This window comes from Peromyscus maniculatus, chromosome 23, assembly GCF_049852395.1.
Source record: "Peromyscus maniculatus bairdii isolate BWxNUB_F1_BW_parent chromosome 23, HU_Pman_BW_mat_3.1, whole genome shotgun sequence".
NCBI classification, from domain to species: Eukaryota; Metazoa; Chordata; class Mammalia; order Rodentia; family Cricetidae; genus Peromyscus; species Peromyscus maniculatus.
The window spans coordinates 53,657,620-53,669,837 of record NC_134874.1 but is presented as its reverse complement, the minus strand read 5'-3'; the positions used below and the strand labels follow the sequence as shown (position 1 = coordinate 53,669,837).

The window sequence follows — 12,218 nt, the reverse complement described above, 5'->3', positions numbered from 1 at the left end:
AGCAGACACAGCCACGCACTGCTGAAGTCGAGGTCCATACGGTGCTCGTCTTCCTAGCAGCACCGCCTAGACTAACAAATTACCTAAAAGTAATAATACGTCACAGTAATAGACCAACTAGCAAAGTGAACCCCGGCTTCCCGCCTTAGGCCCGGTAGGAACCCCTCAATCACTGCCGTCAAGTGACTCTTTCTCTCTCTCTTTTGACTTCAGTTATCTGAAAAGCTTTCGATACTGCTCCTATGTACCCCATGTCCGAATCTGTATGCCCTCGACTGACGGCCTTTCTTCGTCTGAGGACCTCTTGGCTAACAGGATCCTCAGAGTGTCTGTCTGGGTTATAGCTTTCATTACCAGCGTGGGGAATGTCCTTGTCATTGCCGTGAGATCTCTTATTAAGGCTGAGAATACCACTCACGCTATGTCCATCAAAATCCTTTGTTGTAAGTATGTGTCTTGTACAAAGAGACGACATGTGTATATATGTTATATATTGTATATGCATGTATATACACACGTGAAATTTTGTGTATATATTATATACAGGATTGTATATTCAACAAATACCCTTCCATCCACATTAGCCTTGGTGGACAAACATTTTCTAGCTATGACTCGACTGCTCCTTGTGATTTTAGGTTACAGGCTCTTCGCATGAAACACAGCCCTGGGGATCGTGTCTTAGAAATGAAATCACAAGCCAATGAGTGAGGGATGGAAAATGGAATAAGTTTTGAGATCTGTAAACTAATATTTTTAGCTTTTATTGTTACTAATTTTAATTTATTATTAATTTCAATTACAGAAGCTCAGATTCCCATCCACCTCCACCACCACTTGTGGAAGGAGGAGGGTTAGATATTCATGTTAGTCTAGAATATTTTATTAACTATACAAGTAGTACACATTTCCACTGAAGTACCAGCCCTCAGAAAATGTTACCTTTTCTGCTCTTTAAACTAGAGAACAAATCAGGTCCTCTGGCTGGCTGGTAGTCTAGCAGGTAGTTCCGATCATTTAATACAGGAAGAAGAATCTAGGAAAATGTAAGGAGAGATGCTGAGCACATGGCTTGCTTGGGTTCCCCGCAGGTGCCGACTGCCTGATGGGGGTGTACCTGTTCTTCGTGGGCGTTTTTGACATCAAGTACCGAGGGCAGTATCAGAAGTACGCGCTGCTATGGATGGAGAGTATACCCTGCCGCCTCCTGGGCTTCCTGGCCACGCTGTCCACGGAGGTATCGGTGCTGCTGCTGACATTCCTGACCCTGGAGAAGTTCCTGGTCATCGTATTCCCCTTCAGTAACCTGCGCCTGGGCAAGCGCCAGACTGCAGTGGCCCTCGCCAGCATCTGGGGGTTGGGACTTCTCATAGCTGCCGTCCCCTTCACCAGCGAGGAGTATTTTGGAAACTTTTATGGGAAAAATGGAGTCTGCTTCCCACTTCATTACGACCAAGCAGAAGATTTTGGAAGTAGAGGGTACTCCCTTGGCATTTTTCTAGGTAAATATTATTTTTCATTTCCCAGAACGACACCACCGTCTTTCTAGAAGTGACACAAGCCATCAGATAAGGATCTGTCCATCCGGAAAGCAAAGTTCTTGGCGTGCATTTGTAGGTGATTTTTATTAAAGTTTTTATTGTGGAAAACAAAGACATACTCTCAGAACCTTTGGATGATTTTTTTTTTTAAACAATCATCCCTGAATTCTCTTTGTGAGATTCATAGTGAGTATGAACTGGAAAAATTCTAAATTAGTGTCCAGTTCTGAAACCCTACCAAATTACTCAAACTCCTTTGAAAATAATTTTTAAATTTAGTTATAACTTAAGTAAATATTAATAAAATTCTAGAAACTCACAAGCAGGTTATCTAAACACCCACAGGTCTATTGCCTTTTGTAAACACAGCTCTTGAGGCCACTTGATCCAAATTCTTTTCAGTTTTCTTAATTCCCCGGTTTTTTTTCCCCTTTGAAATGATGGTCCTATATCTTCTGTTATAAATGATTGACAGACTTCAACCTCAACATTATTTTTTATTACTGTGTGACACTTCTTAGTCCTGCTTAGAATGAGGGCTGTTCCCACGGCCTCTTTTTTTTTTTTTTTTTCAGCTAAGACATTTCATTCCCCTCCTGCTCCTCCACCCTCCTCATGAGCAAGCTCTCTGAGGCTCTCTTGAAGAGTAACATCCCCCTGCCTCGTGTCTCTGCGCACGGGGTTGCCTTAGCGTGAGACCTCGCCTCTGCACGGTGTCCTCACTGCCTCCTGCTGCCTCTGACACCTCTGTCCTGCGCCCCTCCACCCCACCCCTGCCACACGTTCATCTCTTCACCAGCCCTGTTAGCACCGGCCTGGCTATGAAAACAACTGCTTCCCTCTCAGCTGAAACCATCCTGCCCCAAACTACCTTCAAGGTCAAGTTCAAATGGGCGACGTAAAACTCATCCTGGGGTGGCCCTAACCTCTGTTTCCATTTCTCCATCTAGTCCTTCTGCTTTTCTGAAAAACAAAACTCTTTATTTGCACCGTTACCATGGTGTCTGGTAATTCTCCTCAGACAACACTCTTGTTTGGTAGCCTCGTGTTCACAATTATGTCCCTTCCAGGATACTGTAGACTGTCTATGCTTCCTCCAGGCTCTCTTCTTCCCAACTCCTCGCACAGGTGGACCTCACAGAGACCTTCATGTATGTGCCTGTGTAAACACATGCACCCACATGCACATACCCGCTACAGTCTACTCGAGGGGTCTAGGATTTACTGTGCATCTTCTATGAGCTGTACACAATATTAAGAACGAAAGCTACACCAGCCCCAGCTCTCACAGACATTTGAGAATAGAAAGTGAGATACTGACCCTCAGGTGCATCCTCATAGCACAGGCCAGCAAGCACTGTGGGCGAAGAGTAGAGGATATCCTAGGGGCCCCACATCTGAGGACCAGGGAAGGCTTTGAAGCCCTAGGATGGAGCCCCAGGATGAGGAGGCACAGCCAAGTGAAGACAGAGGATGGTGGGATATGTTCCAGGAAAAGAGAGTGAGGTCAGAGACCCAAAGCCAAGGGCCGGGCCCAGTCGAAGTGCTTAAGCTGTTGAAAGTGACTGTGTTCTACAGCTAAGGCCTGAGACTCTGCTGGAAAGGGTTAGGCACCAGCCACGGCATCCTTTTACTTTATGCCAAGCTACGCTTTCTGATGAGAGGCCTCAGACAGACCAGGGCTGTGAAATTCTATTGTTCCACAGTGTGGTGAGGGTCCGTGGAATCGGAAATGCTGTGGATAAAAATAAGCTGGAATGTAAACCATTTTCCCTGCCGCCATTACCAGTCTTCCACGCAGTCTAAATTCAGACCAAGGATGTTTTTAGCAGCTCTGGAAACATATGCAAATTTTATGCTTATTAAAAAGAATTTGATAATCACTGTTTTTGGATTTCCTTTTTATTACAGCAAGAATAAAGCGAACTAAAGGACCAAGGAATGAATGTTACAGGGGATATCTGTGAAAATATCTGGCCCCCAAAGAGTGATTCATTTACTTGTATTTTTAACATGTTTATTTCTCTTCTAAGTTGAGTTTAAAGGGTTCTAAGTCACAATAGTTCAAATTACTGTGAGCAACCTAAGCAAAAGTAAACAAAAAATGCATTTTTGTTTCATGTGTTACATTTATTGAAGGGCCAAAACATAAAGAATAATGCTTCTGAGGCAATTATATTTATGATCAATTCTCAGATTCTGTTATTCATATGTATAAGGAACTAAGACATGCGCTATAATTACAGCAATACCCCTAAGGGTCATCAGTCCAGGAACTAAAAACAAAACTCTGTGTGTGTGTGTGTGTGTGTGTGTGTGTGTGTGTGTGTGTGTGTGTGTGTGTAAGAAAGAGTGAATGGGTGACTGAGAGAGAGAGAACACAAGAGTGTGTTTTTCATGCTCTAGAAGGGCAGTCTTGACAATCACGGTGGCGCACACCTGTAATTCCAGCACTCAGGAGGCAGAGACAAGCAGATGTCTGTGAGTTCGAGGCCACCCAGGGCTGCGTACTGTGACTTTGTCTCAGGAGAGAGAAAGAGAGAAGAAAAAAGACAAGCAGTCTTGTTTCCTGGTATTCCAGACCGGAATTTCCAGGCCTCACTCTTCATAAAGAACTTACACCTTTGAAATCCCTTTTTAGGGCTAATCAAACCCCAAGTCTTGATTTTAATTCCCAAACTTGAGAAGTTCGGCCACACACTCCTGAGCACACAGAGGAGGGTGCTTCTGGGAAACACCGGCACCAGGCACCCTGGGAACAGCCACGCAGCTGATGCATCTCTGCCGACTTCCTGCCTGAGATGTAAAACTAGTGTGTTCTTCCCAACAGGTGTGAACTTGCTGGCCTTCCTCATCATCGTGTCTTCCTATGCCGCCATGTTCTGCTCCATTCAGAAAACAGCCCTCCAGACTTCAGAAGTGAGGAGCCACATTGGGAAGGAGGTGGCCGTGGCAAACCGCTTTTTCTTCATCGTGTTCTCAGATGCCATCTGCTGGATTCCAGTGTTTGTCGTTAAAATCCTGTCTCTCCTTCAAGTGGAGGTACCAGGTCAGTCCTTCCTCATCCCGGGTACACTGTACCTCATACAGGTCTGTCCTTCCTCACCCCGGGTACACTGTACCTCATACAGGTCAGCCCTTCCTCATCCCCATGTACACTGTACCTCATACAGGTCAGTCCTTCCTCATCCCAGGTGCACTGTACCTCATACAGGTCAGTCCTTCCTCATCCCCATGTGCACTGTACCTCATACAGGTCAGCCCTTCCTCATCCCGGGTACACTGTACCTCATACAGGTCAGCCCTTCCTCACCCCATGTACACTGTACCTCATACAGGTCAGCCCTTCCTCGTCCCAGGTACACTGTACCTCATACAGGTCAGTCCTTCCTCATCCCGGGTACACTGTACCTCATATAGGTCAGTCCTTCCTCATCCCAGGTACACTGTACCTTCTTGGGCCCTTTGTTTGACAAGGCCAGAGTCTGGGAGAGTGCCTTCCATGTGGTAAATTCTCCATCAGTACCTATGGCATCAATTTGAAGAATTAACACTCCCACCACAGTGTTTTATAATTAATATTCTAGGGTGGACAGTGGTGCAGTCCAGTGAGGAAGAATAAAAAAAATTGAAGCAAGGTAGAAAATCAGTCTAAGCATCTTGTTTCTACCTGAACTAGCTAGTGGGTCATAGCTAAGATAGATAGATAGATAGATAGATAGATAGATAGATAGATAGATAGATAGATAGATAGATGATAGATACATAGATAGATAGATAGATAGATAGATGATAGATAGATAGATAGATAGATAGATAGATAGATAGATAGATAGATAGACTGATAGATAGAGAGAGATGATAGATAGATAGATAGATAGATAGATAGATAGATAGATAGATAGATAGATAGATAGATAGATAGATAGATAGATAGATGATAGAGAGAGAGATGATAGATAGATAGATAGATAGATAGATAGATAGATAGATAGATAGATAGATAGATAGATAGATAGATAGATGATAGGTAGGTAGATGCATACATACATACATACATACATACATACATACATACATACATAGGCACATATTTAGATAGATACATGCATACATAGATTCCCTGGTCCCACCAGAACCTCTACATTGGTTCCTGGGGGCAAAGCATGAGCAAAATATTCTGCCAAATCCCCCATGACTCAGATGCTCATACCCAGATAAAACCACCAACCCTGTTCCTTAGTCCTCACCATGAAACATGTCAGGCTTTGGAGTGCTACGGGACACATGGAAACACTCCAACCCAGCACACAATCCCACCTCTCAGAGAAAAGCGCATTTCATTGGTTTGGATTTGACTGGAAGCCCTTTCTAAGGTCTATAGATCACAGCCTCTGGGAGCCACCCAGGGACTTATCCTGACTCTTAAACAGAGCTTGGGTCATCTTCAGCTCACAGGCTGTAAGCACATCCACCCGAAGAACTGATCAGGGTGGGAATTATGTCTTAGTCGTGTGACAGCCCAGAGTCCAACACATGGAAAGCCCAGAGCTTGTGCAGTTACCTGAGGTCTGCAGACACCCCGCTGTAACATAGCACACCAGACACAGTCACCCTGGCTTAACCTTCACATCAAGCACGCATGTAAGCCATGCGATGTGGAATTGAGGATCCTGGGAGGTCAGGGCAGAGCACTCAGGAGACTTCACTGGTCTAGGCTAGCCAAGGTCAAGGTATCTTCAGGTTTTGTTTTTCCCAAGGCCTCTCATATTGTCTTAAAGATGGCTGCCTTAAACACAGCCACCTTTTCGCTAGGTCCCCACATGTGTGTTCCTCTGTGTTCTCATCCCAGGGTCTCTCCTCACGTGTCCAATTCCTCTCATACAGGCAGCAGACAGCAGAGAACAGGACCCGTACTGCAAAACTGAATTTACTTCCTGAAAGCAAACCCAGTCACAGTCAGGGACATTGTCACTTTGGCACATGGAAGTTTCATTTTTGATGGTGGATAAGTGCATAAATTTCATTCAATACTGAAAGTGTAAACTCTGTTGCAAAGCTCCATAGATCCAGAAAGTTTATTAAAACTATAGCAGTTCGTTAAGATGTACAGATTTCAGGTCTAATTAATTTCAGTCTGTGCCTTTTTTTTTATTTCTGAGGGTTTTTTTGTAATAAAGCCTTTTTTAAAAAAATTAAGGCAATAAGAACAAGAAAAGCACCTTTGTATAGAAATAATAGTTTGCAAAATACTTTCAGAGAATTTATTCCCGTTTTTGTCTTACAAGAATCCAAATTTAGTCAGTGACTAAAACACAAACAATAAAACCTTGAATCCATAACCCCTTTAATATATTAGGCAGCATGCATAAATACAACAGCAGCTGCAATGTGTTATGGGAATTTTATGTCTGCTTAAGTCCATATCCTCAGTCCATGGATATATCCCCGGCTTGCCTGGCATGCTTGATGGCCTGAGTTCTGTCTCCAGCACTGCAAAAACAATTTCTCTTTCTTTTCCTTTCCTTTTCGTTTTCTTTCATGCGTTTGCTTGTTTTGTTTTGTTTTTTACCGATAGTGTTGGTTACCCAAGCAGGGTCGGTGTGAGTAACTATTCTTAAGGAGTGGGCCTTAAGTCAACTCAGACATTGCTTGGCCACTCCCACGAGTTCTACGCTACCATTGCTCTGGCATATTTTGCAGGCAGGACAGATTGTAGGTCAAAGGTTTTGTGGCTGGGTTGGTGTCCACGTTTCTGTTTTGGGAGCTTGCAGAGTCCCTTCCCGCACCAAAGAGACTAGAACATAGGAGTGAAGATTCCAAGGAGGTACCAGCTTGGCTTCTCCGCATTCAGGGAGTTGTGTGGGTGTTCTCCTTGGCAATGGGGCCACGCTGTCAGTTTGCAGAGAGCAACCTTTTGTCTTAGCAACAGCCTGGGTTGTTTGGGGATGTCTGTGGGACCCCCGTGGCAAACAACTCAACTGAATGCAATCCAGTCCTGCCACTGGAAGTCTGACCTGGCTACAAGAGATGGCCAGTTAAGACTCTGCATCCCCCATTACTAGGAGTCCTCATTAGGACCACCTTCATAGAGTCCAGGATGTTCCCACTGCACTAGGTTTACACACCATCCCCCAAATGCCTACCAATTCCAGACATCTCTCCCTACATTTCCCCCCTCCACCCATCTCATCCCCCAACCTGATCCCCCCATCCCTACCCACCCCCGGTTTGCCCATAAAATCTATTCTATTTCCACCTTCCAGGGAGATCCATGTGCCCCCCTCCCCCCACATAGACCCCTCCTCTTTACCTAACCTCTCTGGGTCTGTGGATTGTAGCTTGGTTGTCATTTACTTAAGAGCTAATATCCCCATATAAGTGAATACATACTATATTTGTCTTTCTGGGTCTGGGTTATGATTTTTTTCTAGTTTCATCTATTTGCCTGCAAATTTCATACTGTCACTTTTTAAACTGCTGAGTAATATTCTACTGTGTAAATGTACTACATTTTCTTTATCCATTCTTCTGTTGAGGGATATCTAGGTGGTTTCCAGTTTCTGGCTGCTATGAATAAAGCTGAAATTAATATGGCTGAGCAAGTATCCTTGTGGTAGGATGGAACATCCCTTGAGTATATGCCTAAGAGTGGTATAGCTGGGTCTTGAGGTAGATTGATTCCCAACTTTCTGAGGAACTGCCATATTGATTTCCATAATGGCTGTACAAGTTTGCACTCCCACCAGCAATGGAGGAGTGTTCCCCTTGCTTCACATCCTCACCAGCATGAGCTGTCACTTGTGCTTTTAATCATAGACATTCTGACAAGTGAAAGATAGAATCTCAAAGTTGTTTTGATTTGCATTTTCCTGATGGCTAAGGATGTTAAACACTCTTTCATGATAAAAGTCCTGGAGAGATCAGGGATACAAGGGACATACCTAAACATAATAAAGCCAATTTACAGCAAGCCTCTAGCCAACATCAAATTAAATAGAGAGAAACTTAAAGCGATTCCACTAAAATCAGGAACAAGACAAGGCTGTCCACTCTCCTTATATCTATTCAATATAGGGCTTGAAGTTCTAGCTAGAATAATAAGACAAATGAAGGAAATCAAGGGGATACAAATGGGAAAGGAAGAAGTTAAATTATCTTTATTTGCAGATGATATGATAGTATACATACGTGACCCTAAAATTTCCACTGGGGAACTCAGCCGACAAACACCTTCAGCAAAGTTACTGGATACAAGATTAAATAAAAAATAAATCAGTGGCCCTTCTATATACAAATGACAAGTGGACTGAGAAAGAAATCATGGAATTAGGATTTCACAATAGCCTAAAATAACATAAAATGAATAGCCTTGAACTCATTGACACAGGAGAATATGAACAGAATATCAATAGCATAGGCACTAAGATCAACAATTAGTAAATGGGACGTCACAAAACTGAAAAGCTTCTGTAAGGCAAAGGACACCATCATTCAGACAAAGCAGCTGCCTACAGAAGGGGAAAGATCTTCACCAACTCCACATCCCTTAGAGGACTGATACCCAACATATAGGAAGAACTCAATAAACTAGACATCAAAAAACTAATATCTGTGCTAGGGATGAGACTGGGGGATTGGGTCTGGGGGGACAAAGAGGGAGGAGCCTCTTTCTATCCCTGTTCACACTTCATCTCCTTCCTCAGGTACCATCACTTCCTGGATAGTGGTGTTCTTCCTTCCAGTGAACAGCGCCTTGAACCCCATCCTCTACACTCTCACCACCTCCTTTTTTAAGGACCAGTTGAAAGAGTTGCTGCACAAGCATCGGAGGAAATCGGTTTTCAAAGTGAAAAAGAAAAGTTTATCTACCTCCATCGTGTGGACCGATGACTCCTCACTTAAACTGGGAGTTCTGAACAGAATAGCCCTTGGGGACAGTATAATGAAGCCAGGTTCCCCGTAGTGGTTTTGGATCACGGGACTTGGAGGGTACTACCTAAAACAAGGTACAGTTTGGGGAAGACAGCGCCTGAGACAGTTTCCACCTCAGCCAGCAGCCACCCTTCCAGCACCAGGGACACCGTGGAGTGAATGGCTGTGGACCCTGCATTCTGGTGACAGGCCTATGACCCGTCGACCGAGCCGAGAATTGCACCAAAAGCCTCCCCTCTTCAGCTGCCCAGGCCCGGCATGCACAAGTGAATCCATGTAGGCTGACATGTGGTGGATCTCCCGGTAACCGTCACTGCTGTCTACCCATGAGCGCCCACATGCAGCCACTGCAGCCGCCTTCTTTTACACAGAGTGGCGCTGTCCATAAGGACATCCATGACATCTTATTCCCGTGCGGCCGTCGGGACGCAGAATGAACATCTTTTTCCTTGCCACTTCGGTAGCAAATGAAGCGTCAACATCTTGTCGATGCTCCTGCCAGCTTCTGCAGGCTGATGGAATAGCAGCTTCTCGTGTGGTTCTCCATACCAGTTTATGACCAGCAGGAGGCATGCCGTGGGAGCCTAGAACCGGCCACCTCCTGACTTCTATTGAGCTTCTGTTTAAGCCCAGAAAAGCTGAGATCTTAGATGCTTTTCCTAAAGTTGCCCAGGGAGCAGAGGAAAACCAGGCACCCAACAGTTATAATTTCCAAGTACTTTAAGACAGTCTTTCTATTACGGGTACGTCCTCTTTTCATTTACCGCAGAGACGAGGAGAGTCAAAAAGAAACTCAAGGAGACCGCGCTGACCTGGGACCGTTTGCTTGGTGACACAAACTCCCATTTCCACACATAAAGGTCGGAAACTTTGGATTTGCTTTTTTGAACGTGAAAAATGTTTATGAGGACCGGGACATTTTTATACTGAAAGTTTATATAAGGGGGAAAGAAAACTCGGAGTAAATTTCTATTTTGCGTTTGTCTGTGTGCTGCTTTGAGCTTGACGGAGCGTGTGGGTGGGGTTGCTGACGCTGAGGGTGTTTCTCCAGATAAGCAGGGGCACACGGTGCTGTGTCTCACCGGACACGTATTACCTCTCTGTTCTTCCCGCTGCCAAAGCATGAAGCAGCAAGGAATTTCATCACCTCCCTTCCCTTCGCACTGAGTCCCTTGGCCGAAACAACAGACAAGCATCTCTCTGAACACGCCGTCTGGGTTGAGGGCGTCTCCCCCTGAAGGGCAAGCACAGCCCCGAAAGTCCACGGGGGGCCTCCGATGGTAGTCTAGAAAGACCAAGTTTGTTTATCTCATTTTTAGTTCATTCACCGGTCTCAATCATTTTTACCATCAGGGCTGTTCGCACCCACCACAGTTCCTAAAATGCTTGCGTTTGCGTCACAGGCTGTCCGGTTAGTTCTTGTCAACTTGACACCAGCCTGGCCAGGAACACAAATCAAACGCTTGGGAAGAAGGAATCGCACCTGAAGAATTGCCCCCATCAGGTTGACCTGTGGGCATGTCTGTGTGGTGTTTTCTTGATTGATGATGGGTATAGGAGGGCCTAGGCCACTGTGGGCAGCACCATCCTGGGCAGACAGGCCCGGGTTCTATAGAACTGTAGCTGAACTAGCCAGGAGATGGCAGGATGGGGGAGCAAGACAGTAAGCATCACCTCTCTGTGGTCTCTGCTTCAGTCCCTGCCTCCAGGTTCCTGCCTGGAGCTCCTGCCTCAGTTTCCCTTTGTGATGCACCTGTAAGCCAAATTAACCCTCTCCTCACTAAGTTGCTTTTGGTGGTGGTGTTTATCACAGTAACAGAGAGCAAACACAGGTTTTAAATGAAATGACCCAGATTTGCGCTTTACCCACAGGCAGTGGCAGCAGGGTACGTTTTTCATCCCGCTTCACACCCCAGCCTCAGCTCCTTTTTTGTGGGCCCCGTAGCATGGGAAAGCCACGTGGCCTCACTCTCTTAGAGAAATTGAGAGTGCTCTCAAGAGGACTCCAGGGCCAGACTGAATGCATATTTGCTGATTCTTTACCCTTTTGTAGCATCCTCAGTTTAGTGAGCGGTGTGGAGAGCCGCAGATGCACACAATAGTGAGCAGAGTGGAGAGCCACAGATGCACACAATAGTGAGCAGAGTGGAGAGCCACAGATGCACACAATAGTGAGCAGAGTGGAGAGCCACAGATGCACACAATAGTGAGCAGAGTGGAGAGCCACAGATGCACACAATAGTGAGCGGTGTGGAGAGCCACAGATGCACACAATAGTGAGCGGTGTGGAGAGCCACAGATGCACACAATAGTGAGCGGTGTGGAGAGCCGCAGATGCACACAGTAGTGAGCAGTGTGGAGAGCTGCAGATGCACACAATAGTGAGCGGTGTGGAGAGCTGCAGATGCACACAATAGTGAGCGGTGTGGAGAGCTGCAGATGCACACAGTAGTGAGCGGTGTGGAGAGCTGCAGATGCACACAATAGTGAGCGGTGTGGAGAGCTGCAGATGCACACAATAGTGAGCGGTGTGGAGAGCTGCAGATGCACACAGCAGACATGAGAACTGGGAGATTTTCAACAGTCACACTTAACCTAGAGTCTCAGCCTCTAGCACCAACAGGAATCCACGTGCGGTGTGGAGCTGGACTGTGCTATGCTCTTAGCACGGCCTAACTGGACACACGCCATCACACAGCCGGGAATGACCTGCAGTGGCCCCCATGGGCTCTGATGCTTGGG

At 45.6% G+C, this 12,218-nt stretch overlaps 1 protein-coding gene across 1 annotated transcript in view; it reads left to right on the top strand.

Moving 5' to 3' along the window:
• Rxfp2 (relaxin family peptide receptor 2) overlaps positions 1-10,457 on the top strand; it is a 62,429-nt gene extending 51,972 nt beyond the window's left edge. Inside the window, exons 15-18 of the mRNA XM_006979605.4 lie at positions 214-443; positions 1,092-1,502; positions 4,372-4,590; positions 9,248-10,457. Coding sequence (XP_006979667.2) covers positions 214-443; positions 1,092-1,502; positions 4,372-4,590; positions 9,248-9,507 — 1,120 coding nt within the window. The 3' untranslated portion in view covers positions 9,508-10,457. The remainder of the gene's footprint in view (positions 1-213; positions 444-1,091; positions 1,503-4,371; positions 4,591-9,247) is intronic.
• The last annotated feature ends 1,761 nt before the right edge of the window (positions 10,458-12,218 follow it).